Source organism: Megalops cyprinoides, chromosome 13 (assembly GCF_013368585.1).
Source record: "Megalops cyprinoides isolate fMegCyp1 chromosome 13, fMegCyp1.pri, whole genome shotgun sequence".
In the NCBI taxonomy this organism is placed as follows: Eukaryota; Metazoa; Chordata; class Actinopteri; order Elopiformes; family Megalopidae; genus Megalops; species Megalops cyprinoides.
This window is the reverse complement of record NC_050595.1, coordinates 23319742-23334847: the sequence shown is the minus strand read 5'-3', so window position 1 is coordinate 23334847 and position 15106 is coordinate 23319742. Positions and strand designations below refer to the sequence as shown.

The 15106-nt window shown below is 46.3% G+C and overlaps 1 protein-coding gene across 2 annotated transcripts in view; it reads left to right on the top strand.

The window, feature by feature from the left end:
• Nucleotides 1–15106, top strand: part of lrrk1 (leucine-rich repeat kinase 1) — a 40831-nt gene that overhangs the window by 4751 nt on the left and 20974 nt on the right. The window contains exons 1-14 of one of the 2 annotated variants that reach the window (XM_036543711.1): nt 682–819; nt 4431–4597; nt 6654–6825; nt 6919–7098; nt 7836–7984; nt 8987–9213; nt 9813–9940; nt 10216–10379; nt 10786–10923; nt 11541–11653; nt 12135–12205; nt 12608–12737; nt 13038–13150; nt 14064–14278. In XM_036543711.1, coding sequence (XP_036399604.1) covers nt 4442–4597; nt 6654–6825; nt 6919–7098; nt 7836–7984; nt 8987–9213; nt 9813–9940; nt 10216–10379; nt 10786–10923; nt 11541–11653; nt 12135–12205; nt 12608–12737; nt 13038–13150; nt 14064–14278 — 1956 coding nt within the window. In that variant the 5' untranslated portion in view covers nt 682–819; nt 4431–4441. Of the gene's footprint in view, nt 1–681; nt 820–4430; nt 4598–6653; nt 6826–6918; nt 7099–7835; nt 7985–8986; nt 9214–9812; nt 9941–10215; nt 10380–10785; nt 10924–11540; nt 11654–12134; nt 12206–12607; nt 12738–13037; nt 13151–14063; nt 14279–15106 lie in introns of those variants that run through there. The other variant, XM_036543710.1, reaches the window with a different exon arrangement.

Here is a 15106-nt window from a genome sequence, read left to right as displayed (position 1 = left end):
TAGCCGTGCACTGCTGTATAAACGACCACGCATCTGAAAGAGTGGATGACAGTGGGGAGACAGAGGCGCACAGACACAGGTCCACAGTGCCGGCCTGTCACACTGGCAGGAGGAGTACAGCGGTGTGAGACGGCTCTGTGCTGCAGCTCCAGCCAGGGACAGAAAGGGAACACTGTACTAATCTGGTAGAATGGAGCTTAGGCCATCTGGTGCCGTACAAGTGAAATCAGCCTCTGAGGTCACCCTCCAGGCGACTGGGAGTGTCACCGCCCCTCCCGCGGTGCCTCGCTTGAGCGCTGGGAGGCTTGGGTTTCTCTCTGGTGGGCTGAGGGGCAGCCTGGCTGTCCAGATCAGAGCAGGAGAGCTCTTCTGATAAACAAAGGAGCGTCCCTCTTTCTCTCCCACTCTCTCTCCCTCCCTCTACCTCACTCTCTCTACCTCTCTCTCTCTGGCTGTCCCTCGCTCTCTCTCCCGCTCTCCCGCTCTCCCGCTCTCCCTCTCTCTCTCACTCTCTCCCTCTTTCAATCTCAGTCTCTCTCTCTCTCTCTCTCCCCCTCTCTCTCTCTCTCCCTCTCTCTCTCTCTCTCTCTCCCTCCCTCTCTCCCCCCTCACTCTCTCTCCCTCCCTCTCTCCCTCACTCTGGAATCAGAACCTTGGCTGGAGGCAGTGTCTCCTCTGGAAGATGGCGGTGAGAGCAGGATAGGGAGAGCGTGTAAATGCACGGATAATGTGGAAGCAGTAGAATGTGGGGGAAGTGGGTATCGCAGAGAGCTCTGGATGCAGAGAAGAGAGTGGGGTGCACTCACGCAGTATGACAAGGTATGTCTGCCACCCAGGTTCTGACACGATGCTGCAAGCCCTACTAGTATTCCTCTTCCTTCACAGGCTGATTTTTATGCTCGAATTTATCCACACTATTCAAAGCTACATTTGTATGGGTAGTAGTTCATTGCCATATAGTGTCATGTTAGATGGTTAGGTTTTTGTCTGTCAGGATTTCTTTTGTTTTGAAAATTTGATGTAATTAGTTTTTAATGTGTCAGAGGAACTTGTTTGTTGTGGTCTTGTTTTTGTGGCCGGTGCTCTTTGGGTACCTTCTGTAGATGCGACTGGTAGCAGAATCTGTGTTTGTGTGCTGTATTCTATACAGCAATGGTAAAAAAAAATAAAAATGTATATTTTGGTTGAATTTTTTTCCACTGATGGATTTGTTTTAATTGGTTTATTACATAATCAGTTAAACTTTTTAGTCTAGAACAATGCAACGCATTGTGGAAAGGCATGTGCTTCCAGTAAGGCCTCTACTAGCTGGTGTGTACTTTGTTATTTAAGGTATTATTATGTCTGCTACCAGTGTATTAATTATAAACTTTTGATTCTCCCACCATGGTGCAATCACTAATGGTTTGAAGCAGCATACAAGGTACAAGGTCATTTGGGGAGACTGGAAGTAAACCCAAGCTGGAATTGATATCAGGAACACGAAACACACTGCGGGATTCTGCTTAAGCTGAATATGAGTCAAGGAATTGTGTCAAATAGAGCTGTCATTTAGTGCTGATTTAATCAAATAGAGTTACTTACATGCATAATGCCAATGAAGTTTTGTTGATAAAAATTTTGAATGCGCTTCTCTCACTGTAAAGGCTCTGGTAGTTAAGCAACACTCGTCTGAGGAGTGAGACAATGGCCTCATCAGTTTGTTTGCGAGCTCTTGGAACATAGGGTACGTCAGACGTGAGTCAATAGTGTGTGGTCGTCATCTAGGCGTGCACTGTGTTTGTATGCTAAAGCCCCTACTATGAAAACTGAGATTTATATGGTGACATCAGCAGGGGGTAAGGATAGCATATCATCTAATTTCATCCCTTTGCTGCTGTGTCAAGCACACTTAACCACGTGATGGCATTTTAAAAACATGCAAAGCACCAAACCTTGAATGCAGATCTCTGTGATGGCCGTATTGGTACACCCTGATGGGGTCTCATCTATTTGTGGCCCAAGCAGTCAGACTTAACGTGTCAAACCCTGGACCACAAAATGTTCCAAATGTGAAATGTGTGACTCTGTCCTCAATCAGGGTCAATCAGGGCACTGATATTGGGCATTGAAATTAAATTATCAAAAGGCAATGACAAATTATCTCTCTGAGAACGTCTCTCTGTGCCATTAGCCAGCTCATGATTGACCGGTTTATTTCCACTTCTGTGACTTGCCTTTTTGTACTAAACAGAAAGCCCAATGTGAATGTTGAGTAGTGGTGGTGTTCTGTTGTGTGTGGAAGTGTGGATTTTCACCAGCCGCTGTAGACCAAACAGTGCTGATCTGGTAGAAATGCAGGTTGTGTACTGTAGTTCCTTAAATCGCGTTTACCGTAACTTCCTCTGCAGTCTTATTCTTAGACACCTCTGTGTGGATTAGCCAGTAGATACAGTGTCGCACCGCACAAACTGAAAATCCTTCACAATGAGCAGAACATCCAAACAACTTTGTTCGCCAATTAAACTCATAGAGTCATTTCCTCTCTTGAAACTTTGAACCACCAGTTTTCTATGGTAGTATACACTGAACAAAAAATGTAGACAATTTGGATAAGTTGAGCTAATATTTGTGTTGCTGGCTAAAATGGATGTTTTTTTCCCACTTAATTCCAATGTGCTGTTTACAGTCCTGTATTTCAAGCACCTTGAGTTCAAAAAGAATGGTCTCTAAATAATTGATCTTATTACTCTCCCATTGTACTGTTAATGCACAAAAATGACATGATAATTTAGATTGATGTCCATCCAAAGGCAGTCTGATTGTGCTTGTTGAGGAGGGAATGGAGAGAAGGCATTGTTCAGCGGCCTTATCCAAGAGTACATTTCTAAGACCTCACCCCCGTCTCTTTGACAGACAGATGGGAAAGGGGCGGAGCCTGTGGACCCTGGCTGGGCGTTTGGGTCTTTGTGGTCTCCGGTTCGTCCTTGAAGGCCTCTGCTCTGGGCTCAGCAGTGTCGGGCCTGTATCGATGCAGGCCCTCCTGGTCTAATGGTTACGGCCCCTGGGGCTTTCTCAGATAGCTCATCTGACTCAGATATTTAATTATTCATATCGGCCTTGATATTAACCCATAGAGCATGAGCAGAGAGGTGTTTTTTCCTCTCCTGCCTAAAACAGGCTTCTTTCAGAGCACATGAGATGCTTATGTTTGTAGATCATTAACTGAAGAAGACTAATGTGTATGAATATCAGGACAGAAGCAAAGGGAATGAGAAAGGTTCTGTACAGGGATGGAACTCAAAGCATTTTAGATGCAGATTTATGGTGGTGTGTGTGTGTGTGTGTGTGTGTGTGTGTGTTTGTTGGTGTATAATTTCTTCCTTGTTTTACTTAAAATGTAAAAGGGACTTTAAAACATAAAAAGCCACAATTCCTTAATATTGCTTTTATTTCTCACAGCTGTAAGCTGTATTTTTTATGCTCCAAATGTGGTTGAATTGCTGACTTGTGAAAAAGATTATCTCAAAGACAGTATGCAAGCAGTCATTTGAATCACTTCAGTTTTTAGATACCTATGTCCTTGTTAGTTGGCTGATTCAATCACCTTTGTTCACTGTTCGGTCAAATTCAATATGCGGACTGTTTGCACTAAGGTAAGTGCTTAGAAGAAAGTATACCCAGACAATGTATTTGGTTGAGCGTGTCAAGCATTCATCAATCAACAGTTCAAAGTTCAGTTACCTGGAGGTGTTTGCAACCAGACACTTGCCCTGGGCTGAAGTCTGCTGGCTTCCTCTTCTTAGAGAGTGAGAAATGAATCTCAGTTTCCTGTGGATGTGCTACCTATGCTAAATGTTAATAGAATGTTCAAGCATTTGTCAGATTTTTCAGAGAGCAGCCCTAGGTGCTCTTTTATTTCCTACATTGTTAGCATCAGCTATGGTTTATGGCTATACTGTAATTCAACTTTAATAAATGCACTTGTTTGTATGTGCGGAGATTTCCAAATGCACCTCTTTTTAAATTCCTGTCCCAGATGGTTTGGGTTGAATAGCTTTTGCCTGAGGTTCGGTTAATTATACTGCAACAAGCACTGCAACAAAGCTTATGTGCAGAGAGCTCCAGCACACTCAAGCTCCCTGAAGGAGAAACGCAGACAGAAGAGGCCAGCATGCCGGCCACCGCAGCCCAGAAGGGGAAAGTGGTCTGCAGTTCCCATTCAACCTGACTGTGCGTCTTGCACGATGAGTTAATCCACAGGGGGGGTTTGGGGCGTATGCATTCTTTATAAGCGTGACCTATTTTCGGCGCTCTCCGGAGGTTGCGGGGGCTGTTCCCCCCCCCATTCGTGGTTCGTGGCGTGGAACCGGTGTGGTGGTGCGGACGGAAGGGGCCGGCTGGGGGCTCACCTCTGCTCTCCTCTCCCCCCCTGCCCTGTTTGGTCACAGGCACCGCAGACATGGGAGGCAAGCAGTCCGTCCCAGGGAACGCTGCCTTCTGCAAGTCTCCGACCCTAGAGAACATCCAGGTGGCCTACAGGGATGGAGAGAGCGGCAAGGCCCAGGAACTGATTAAGATCTCCTGCAGCGACAGCGGCGGAGTCCGGCTGGAGAAGGTGAGTGAGCTGCTTCGATTCTCCCTCAGCAGAATCAGGGACACTGAGGGGTGGGGGCGGGGACAGAGTGTGGGGAGGAGCACAGGCTCAGTTTACATCTTAGGGCCCCATACCTTATTCCTCAGCTGGGAAAATCCCGGTAGGTAAAAGTGCTGAAAGGACTTGCTCTCCTCCTCGGCCATTGCAGAACAGCTTCGCTGTCTGCATCAGTGCGAGGACGCCAAAATTCCCGCAGCCCCTCAGAGCAGAGCCGGATCGGACATCTTAACGGGAGGAATATGTGGCGTGCGTGTTTTTGGAACTGGCTCCGCGCAACAAAATGTGATGTCAGAAGAGGAATGGCCTAGTTCTGAAATCCCAGTGGCCCCCTCTGCCATGCTGAAAGGGAAGATGAAAGCGTTGAGATGCACTGCAGCTGGTGTAAGAAAGAATGCATGAAAAACGGACACGCAGAAGGCTGTGATTGGCACTGCAGTTCAGCTGCCATGCTGAGATCTGTTTACATGCGCTGCCCAATGCACCACAGCACCACGTCCCGTTTAAACAGCACGCGGTCCTGCAAGGAAAATCAGAGTGGTACTTCTGTCGCCTTTATAATATTCAACTTACAGCTCAGGAATCAATGCGTTGGGGCACACTGGGGCAAGTGATTTCGTATTGGACACACCGCTGCTGCTCCACTCAGAGCCCATCGCAAAAGCAGCACTTGAAGCCAGCCTGCTTAAAAGCCTGCCCTGTCATTTCACTGAGGCCCTGCAGACGATTAATGTCAGCGGCACTGAGCAGACCATGTAATAAGTTGTCCTCATTATCGGCTGACTGATGACGGCAGAGAGAAATATAAGAACCTCCCTCGCAGAACAAAGAGCTCCGAGCGTGCCGTCCCGGAGACCAGTAATCAATGGAGCCTGCTGCTAACAATGTGTGTGCCATTATGGTGGTAAAATTGCTCAATCTGTTTAAGAAACGCTCATCAAAATGACAAAGTAATAAAGTTTACTGGAGGGGAATTTTGCGTTCTTCAAATCTCCGCAGCGCTGTAAGTGGCTTAAGAAGTAGGGCGAAGGGCAGCGGCAGCTGTGATTATCTTATATCGCTGCGTCAGTAAAGGCTTCATTGTAACTGCTGATAATGAGGCCAGGCATAAGGCTCTTTCTGTCAGTTGTCAGGGAGTGCCTGTCCCCAGAGGTTTGGAGGCAGCTTAACGGCTGTAGAGGTGCATGAGGAGAAACCTGCTGTACCATGCACTGTTTCCGTGTGCAGGTATTTACATTGGTGCAAGTTACACAAGCAAACTGCACTTGCTTTGTTTGTGTAACCTGTTTTTCATGAATCTAATACTGTAGCGCATGGATTACAGCATTATCTAATGGCGGTGGCTCTATTGCATGAGGAGAGTAGTTTGTCACTGAGTGGGAAGGCTGGACAAATATCCCATGAGACCTTAGAGTGGAGCACATATGTAATTCAGAGAGAAAATGACATTATACAACCCCACCGTGAAAATGAGGCGGGTGAGATGAGGAAGTAGTCCCTAGCAGTCAAAGCGTTGCCGACGCGCTCGAATACAATTGCAGTTTGTTAATGAATTCCGTTTCACACAGCCGCATTCAGTTTCAGTTGTCTTAGGAAAGCTGTTCTTGAGTGACCAGAAAGAGTAATTGTGTTGACTATCTGCTTTAAAGCTAGCGGGATGGAGAGGTACCATACCATTACAACATAAAGGGTCATGCAGAGTGAGGCTGTGAGAGCTACATGTTTGAACCAAGAAACCACGCGCTACATAATACTGCCACCTAGTGCATTTTTAGAAATTACTGCTACATGTGGTTCACAAAAACTGGTCATCACAGACAGAATGGTAGAAGTTAGTTGGTTAATGTGTGATGTACTGCACTCTGTGGTTTAACCCTGATGGTGGTGAAACGGGTGTGGATAGAGTGCAAGTGGGTGTGTGTTGGTGTGAAGGCAAATGGTTTTTTTTTTTTTTTTTTTTTTAATTTTTTTGTTTTTTTTAATTTTTTTATTTTTTTTGGCTCGCTTTCATCGGCCCCAGCGCGAGCTCTTGTGTCTGGCAGCGCAGCATGGAGACGTGGACAGCGTCCTGTACCTGGTGAGGGAGGAGCGGGTGACCGTCCCGCCCGAGCCCGGCGAGGACAACCCCGCCATCCTGGCTGCCCATTACGGCCACCCTCTGGTGGTGAAGGAGCTGCTGGACTCCATGCCAGGTGAGCGGAGGCATAAGGTGACCGTCACCGGAGCAGTGGGGGGCGATCAGGGGGGCCTTGTACCAGAGGCATACTCTCTCTCCCCCCACACAGGGCCCTGTGTCTCCAGGGATCTGCTGAACTGGATGCTGGCCACAGCCTGCCAGCGCGGCCACCTGGAGGTGGCGAAGCTGCTGGTGCAGGGGTACCAGGCGGACGCCGAGGACTGCGCCATCCGCAACGACAACTTCGCCGTCATCACCGGGCTGCCCCTGTACGCTGCAGCGCGGGCAGGTAGGGACGCCCCGGGTCCTGAGGGGGGGAGGGGGGGAGGGGTCACGGAGAGTGATCTCTGATTGGCTGCTGTCGTTTACACGATCCCTGCACAGCTGGCTGAGTCTGTTTTTGCTTGTAGAAACCCCTCAGATAACCGTACTCTCTCGTGTCTGCTGTTTGCATGTAACATCCTCCTCCCTGTCTTCACCACTCCTTTCCACACTTTGATGTTCTGATGTCTGGTCCCCATGAGACTCCAAGCTAAATATGATGTTGACTGTTCCTGTATGCAAATGATATTATGTTCTCGTCTGTGTAGGTCAGTAGTAATAAATGCAAATGTAAGGCCATTATATGGCATGTCTGCCATAGTAGGCATTAGAGTGGAAAGTGAGTGGAATGTGGAAAGTAGGGAACTGTGCTGTTTTTCCTTCGTGCTCTCTGTCTATAGTCTGTGGGTATACTTAGGGCTTAAGCCACAATAGGTTGTTTAGTATGTGCAGTCCTTTAAAGCTTAAAAATGAAAGGCATTTGATCAATTCAGCAGTGCAAAAAGGCAGAACTTTACCAACAGGATTCATGCCAAAGATTTTTTTTGCTGGTTTTTAACTGATTTGTGATTGAACCAATTCCTCTTTTGGGAAGTTACGGTAGACACAAAGAGTTGTACTTCCTGTAATGAGGGAGGGAACTGGTGGGGGGGATTTCAGAGAGCGTCAGGGTTCACAGAGGACGCTCTTGGCTCTCCCTCCCAGGGAACGAGGAGATTTCCTCCTTTCTGCTGCGGAATGGAGCCGGCTTCTCTTCATACACGCTGATGGACCACCCGGCCTTCTCCAAACAGCTGCTGCGGACGCAGTTCGTCGAGCCGAGCGACGCGGAGAACAGCGGGGAAGTGGAGGACGTGAGTACCGGCGAGTCCCCGTCGTTCCATTAGTCAGACTCTGACATCACTTCCTCGCTCCCTCCTCAAAGACCGGGCTTTCTACAGTCTCCGGTCTTTGCTGTAGTACTTTTTTTCAGGCATTTTATGATGACTGCGCTCACAAAAGCTTTCTGTAGCACTTGTGTAGCATGACCAAAGACTCTTAATATACTGTATGAGCCAGGTAGTCAGCTTGGTGCACTGCACACTGAAGATTCTGTTTCTGCCATTGTTTAAAAGCCACAAGTATTGTTATTCTTTGGCATGTTATCAACATTCTTGAAGGGAAGTGGTCTAAAACAGAACATCCATGGTCAGCATTTGAATGGAGAGAGCATCAGAACCTCCTGTTACCAGCCAAAACCTCCTGACTGAAGGAGGTTTTAGACCTAAGGACTGAAGCAGGAGAAACACAGGAGCTGAATATCTGCTAATAACAGAATATTAGTGGCACGGTTGCCTTTGATAGTCAGGAGTGCTGTTTACTCTGGGAGTCGTGCTGTAAAGAATTCTGCACAGATTCACTTACTTTAAAATCAGCTGATGGGCTGATCATATTCAGTCCCCCAGGTGATCCACTACTTATAAAGATCAGTGTGACAGCTGGAAATATGACCTCTACCATGGTGTTTATGCTGTGTTAGATTATAGAGGTACCTGGCAGATTTGTAGTGTCTGTTTTCAAGACTGGAACACAGCAGCTTGCGCTTCCCAATAAATTAAAATGACAAAATGTTTATATTTGCATATTTATTTAAGCCTGAGACCTTAGTTTCTGGATTATCAACAATGGAGTTTTTTTCACAGCAGATATGAGGAGATAGTGTATTGTCACTGCATTTTTAAAAACATACAGAAAAACGAAAATAAATCTCTTCCCATACAGGTGTCCATGTAGTTTTATCTGCGTGTGGTCGTGGCTCATGTGGTAAAGGGCCAGGCTAGCGTTGGTGCTAACACTAACACTGTCTGCGTTGGCAGGCGCTGTCTGTGTGCTGGTCCGGACTGAAGCTGCCCTGGTTGGAGTTGGACTGGTTCATCGACCTCTCGGGGCGCATCACCCGACTTGACTTGTCCTCCAACGGCTTGTCTTCCCTGCCTTCGGTGGTGCCGTGGGGCCTCATCCAGCTCCGCAGCCTGAACCTCTCCGAAAACCAGCTGAAAGAGCTGCCCGCCGCTCGCACGTCCCAGGAGATCATTTGCACCAAGTGAGTTATGCTCGCTGGTCTCATTTATACACCCTCTGCTGGACTGTACTGTTACCCCACATCTGATCCCTCAGAGACAGGGTTCAGTACCAGGAACTGGGCCACAAAACATCAGTGTTCCAGCTGTAATGAGGGGGACCTTGCATAATGCATGAATGTGTCCAGTGCTGCAGAAACTTAGCTAAAGTAGCTAAAACAAATGTGCAAGACACTCTTGACAAAGTAATGGAGTGAACATGTCCACAAAGTTATTCGTGAGCTAGGCTACTTAAAGGTTACAATGCTCCTGCTATCTGACAGGGTACAAAACTAAAGCCTTCAAAAGGACATTCAAGAAAAATAAAAGGACAATGTCTCAGGACTGGCTCGTCAGGGTAAACTCTTTGATGTAACAAGGTCTCAAGGTAGAACATGGCTGAGAAATACTGAACTGGACTGTGTTTGTGCTGCAGAGAATATAAGCAAATAAATAAATTGTGTGTGTGTGTGTGTGGAGGCAAATGATGCAATGCAGTATCTGCTTCAGTTTGTTTTGATATTTGAGCCAGTTACATGGTTCCCATGGTGATAAGACCGCTTGTGCTCTCTCTGTCCTGAAGGCTACACCATATTGACCTCTCTCAGAATGAACTGACCTGTCTTCCCTCTGGCCTGCTGCACCTGACGCGCATCCAAAAGCTCAATGCTTCCAAGAACCAGCTCACTGCACTGTTCGAAGTCCCAAATGGTACAGCGCTTTGTGACGTCTGTGTAGATCGAACAGAAGCATATCTGAGCAAACAGCTGTATATGGAGCAGAATAATAGATAGTAGTGTCATAATTTATCTTTGTATATTTAATTGATTTTTGTGCATAGTGTTCCCAAGTCCCAGTACCTACCCCTAGGTACTAACTACACTGGGTTACGAGAATAAGGCATTCCTATTTTTTCATTGCATATTTTCTAGTTATCTTTTTCTGAGTTCTTCTTGTAAGCGTGCGTTATCGTCTGCCCCTTTCAGGAACTAACTGGATCGGCCTCCGTAAGCTGCAGGAACTGGACGTGTCTGAGAACCGCCTCAGCGTCCTCCCCTCCCCTGTCCTCCACTGCTTCAAGTCCCTGGTCAGCCTGAACGTGAGCAGGAACAAGCTGACTGAGTTCCCCGACCCCTGGGCTTGCCCCCTGGTATGGTCACAAGACTGTAGGAACAGCTGCGTGTGCTTGATTGATTCATTAATATCAAATGGCAATTAATGCGCTGTACAGTCAGGCTTGCTTCCACAGTAAAGAGTTCTGAAGTTTTGGAAATAGGGGCGGGGCTTTTTATGAGGGTACTGGGATTGTGACCAGAAGGTTATATGCTTTTATCCTGGGTGAGACACGTAGCATGCTGCTTTATCTCAACAGCTTCAGGTAGTGTTCAGAGGTTATTCATTAATAATTTATATAATGTCAGCACTTTATGCCCCCTCTGTATTGGACAGTCCCGTTAAGCATGTGAGTCAGTCACTGCTGATAGTGATGTTTGTGGATGGTTTTATGACCTTTTCAGGAGCATGAATGTACCTTTTGTCTGTTTTTAAATCTGTAGAAATATTGCAGAGCTTCCTCCAATGAGATTGGAATTCTTCCAGACACCATTTCCATTTTTTGGAGGACTCAGCTGAAGGAGGTGGATTTCTCAGAGAATGCTGTGAAGGAGCTGCCCTCATATATTTTTGAGCTTGAGGTAATTATGGGCAAATTGCAAATGACATGCATTGCTGTTCCCAGTTTTTACTGAAGGAGTGATTTACAGTCAGCAGATCTGAACTTTACTTACTCTCCACAAGATGGCGCCATTACACTAGGCAACACTTTATGTTACATGCTCTTCATCTTAGATGCCTAGAGTGGAATGCATGTATTGGTGAAAGATATTATCACATTTGAGTAACATTAATTAGGGACAGCAATGGGTGATTGGTCTCAGAGAAGGGAATGTGGAATGTTTAATTTACTGGAGGAATGCACAGCATTTTGCCCCATGTTAATTTCCCAGTGTCTGGAACAATGAAAACAAGATGGTTCATTCAACGGTATGTTAAGAGTTCATCAACTCCTCTGTTGAATGGGACAAAAAAATTTTTCATGCCGAAAGATTAATTCAGTGAAAAGTGACTTTAATGAAAGAATCTGATTCTGAAGTGAAAGAATCTGACTTTGACTCTGGAAATAGACAAAATGTTGTGAATGTTTCTTTGTTGATCAGAGTGTTGCATAGATGCCACCAGCTTGTGTCCTTCAGCCTGCAGAATAGTTCCCAGCTTACAGAGACACAGTGCCCAATGCTGGTTCCTCTTGCAGGGCCTGGTTTCGCTGAAGTTGTGTGGAAACCAGCTCTCTGCTCTGCCTTCGCCCAGCAAGTGGAAATGTTCTCAGCTGAAAATGCTCGACCTCTCCAGGAATCAGCTGGGGAAGTAGGTCTAAGCTTATACATGGAGAGTGAGGCTTCATGAACCCTGCAAGGGCTGAAGCTCTTGCGTGAGTGACTCGGTCATTTGAACCACTCGAAGTGTTTTTATCTGTTGACCACAGGGTCTTGATTGGGTCATACAAGCAAATGGTTTACAGCACATTTTAGCTCTACCCTTCATTGGATTAGTGAAGTCTCACTTTCCCATTATGACAGCATAACTGTGAGCAGTCTAGATTATTGCCACTATATGAATGCCCTTACTAAACTTTACTGTTACAGTAGGTGTTGACTGTGTGAGTGAGCTCATCAGTCAGTCATGTAAAACCTCTTTGTTAGCGTCTTGCAAACAAGCCCATTCATTGTGATATAATGATGGATTTCAATTCTCAATTTTTCATTTTTTTTCCATGTAGTTTAATACAGTTGTATTTAAGAGTTATGATTAGTCTATAGGAATAAAGGGTGAATCCAACTTCTTTCAGGAATGTTGATGGCACCAAAACCAGGAAGCTGGCGTTCTTTACCACCTGGCACAGGAGAGATCCAGACCCAGGTAGACATTGGGGCGGCACTGTGTAGGGTGCTCCTGTTGTGCAAAATTAATATGTTATGCAGAAATCCAGCTGTGTATCACATATTTGTCTTTGTATATAACTACTTTATTCTTATTGATGGCATTGCTGAGAAGGAATGCAGAATTACAACAGGAAGAACATTAATGGGTAGTCAAGAGCTGTGGTACAATGATTAATAGGGAACAAACCACACATGGTGATCACATTAAAATAATGAGATACAAACAACACGACTACTGTAAGCTGATTAGTGAAGCATTTTGGCACTATGAAGACTGCTGAGGACACTGTACTCTGGTCTTCAGTCATTTCTGTACACCTCCATATGAAGCCGATGTCCTTCTCATTGTGTTTCTTTGTGTGTGACTTCCTCGTGGCAGCGTCTGCCATCGAATTCCCCATAATCCTACGAGATTGTCTGGAGGTGCTTTTCCTGAATGACAACCAGCTGGAGTCGGTGCCTCAGTCAGTGTGCAGTTTGAGGAACCTGTCTGAGCTCTACCTTTCCAAGTAAGTCCTGCTCAGCCTGGGAAGTCCCTGGGGGAGGAGCTGCTGTGGGAGATGTGGGCTTAGCCTTTCAGTTGGTGCTACAGCAGCGTGATAAACACCTTTGCTTTCTTTGAAAATGAAGGACAGCTTTTGTGAGTGGTGACACACCCCTACACAAACACCCAAATGATAGTCCATTGTACATTTGTTATTACAATGCTAGCACCTGCGGTGATATTCCAAGATGAATGCCGCTATGCGTAACACTAGCTTTGGTACGAGGCTCTTGACTGATAAGGTCCTTGTCATACCCTGCGCTAGTAATCCCGGGATCCGAGAGCTTCCGTCTGAGCTGGGACAGCTGTCTAATCTGTGGCAGCTCGACATCGAAGACCTGAACATCACCAACATCCCGCCCGAGGTCAAGAAAGAAGGTACTGCCATCATCACAAGAACACAGCCTTGCAAAGTGGCTTTTCACTTTGTGACTTTTCAGTTCAGACTTGCTTTCTAAATGAATTCCTCAGAAGTGTCTGCCATTAAATTTCAGTTTGCTTAAAATGCATGAGAGGAAAGAGCGGACATGATTGTAGGTGTTCCATTATTTATGGAAAAAGTCAGTTCACTCTGACTTCCAAAAATTAAAGTGATATTATGTTTTGCAAATGGAAAAAAGATCTGTCCCATATATCAGAAACAAGATAAGCCGACTGTGTCATGACTTTTAACCATATACAATTTCTTAACATTCTGCGCTGGAGTCTCAAAGCTGTTTAACATGCACCAAATGCAGGTGCCTGTCTTGAACTGAATTCCCCGCTCTGCTAGTGATAGTATCATACCACCGATGCCATAATTCCCCTGACTTTTGGGACTGTATAGAAATCGACATCCTTATCGCTTCCTGTTCCTGTTTTGTTGTCACAGACAAAGGCTGCACGCGCTGACATTTTTCTCCCCGGTATTGTGCAGTGACAACACAAATGTGAATGGAGGGCCAAGTAGCTGTCATTGAACATGACTGCAAAACAGGGCCCCAGAGAGTTACACTCTAAAAAGAATGGCAGACTTTGAACCAACTTGCATCACACTACCAAGGATGCCAACACCTTAGGCTTTGTTAAAACATTTCTTATGAAAAATTGTAAGTGAAAAGAGCAAAGAAAGCTAAATTAAACCCGGAAGGCAGTTAGAGACTTCCCCAATGTAGTGGTCTAGTCATGTTAAGGCAGACTTCCAAAACTGGATATGTTTCAATGCTGTAGCTCAAAGAGGGAGCTGGACCTGAGAGGCCACGACTCCACACTGCAGCTGTTTGCCTGACTCCTCCCCCTTCCCTTACTGCAGGTCCTGCAGCCGTACTGGGGTTCCTGAGGGCCCACCTGCGGAAGGCGGAGCCCTGCAAGCTGCTGAAGATGATTGTGGTGGGACCGCCCCGGCAGGGCAAGACCACCCTCTTGGAGGCCCTGCAGACGGGCAAGGCGGGGCAATTCCTCCCGGCGGAGTGCAGCATCCGGACCTCGGCCTGGACCCTGGAGCGGCCCAGCGGTGTCAAAGCTAACGTGAGGCACTCGCAGCTCGCAGCTGTAGCTAAGCCTACATAAAGTCATTCCAGAGCCTCAGATACAGACGGGCAGGGTGTTAGCTGAGATACATGTAGCCCTTGCAAGCTCTAGGCTTCCATACAGGCATAGATTCTTGCATGAGGGAACACATTCCTCATAAGAATCCAAGGCTGAAACCAGGATGTTCATGAAGGCGGGGCTCCCAGACTGTTAGCTGTTGAGGCTGAGGTTTTGGGAGGATTATAAAAATCAGACATAAATATAAAAAAAAAAACAGCACATTTACCTTATTTGGTTGCCAATGCGTTCGGCTTTACCACAAAAGGGGAGTATTAATGGCCTTTTGACAGTCAAATTCCCAGTGAGAAGTCCCAATTTCTTTTTTTTTTTTTTTTGTCTGGGACTCCAGACCTTGCTGAAGTGGTCTGATTTCATTTCCCAGCAAGGCCTGAGTCAGCTTCCTGTCCGGCTGCAGAGACAGGAGAGCGGGTGGGAGCTGTGCTCTGCTGAAGGCCCCAGGGGACGGCTTAGCCCTGCAGAGGCAGCTTAGCGGGGCCATGCTGCCCTGTGATTTATGACATTTAGGATGCTTTAATGCTGCAGTAATACAGCTTCCATTTGCATGTGATTGAAACGTCTTTGCAGTACAGCACCAAGGAACTTCAATTCAATAACATGTTGCTCAGAACATTCTGACCTCCAGAGCTGTCCACATGTGATATTATCCACATTTTTATTATTCTTCTCAACTGTGAAGCGGTTAAGTGTGTTGTTACTAAAGTTCTCCTGAGGTAGAGGGTCTGACTGTTCAAGCTGCTGGAATAA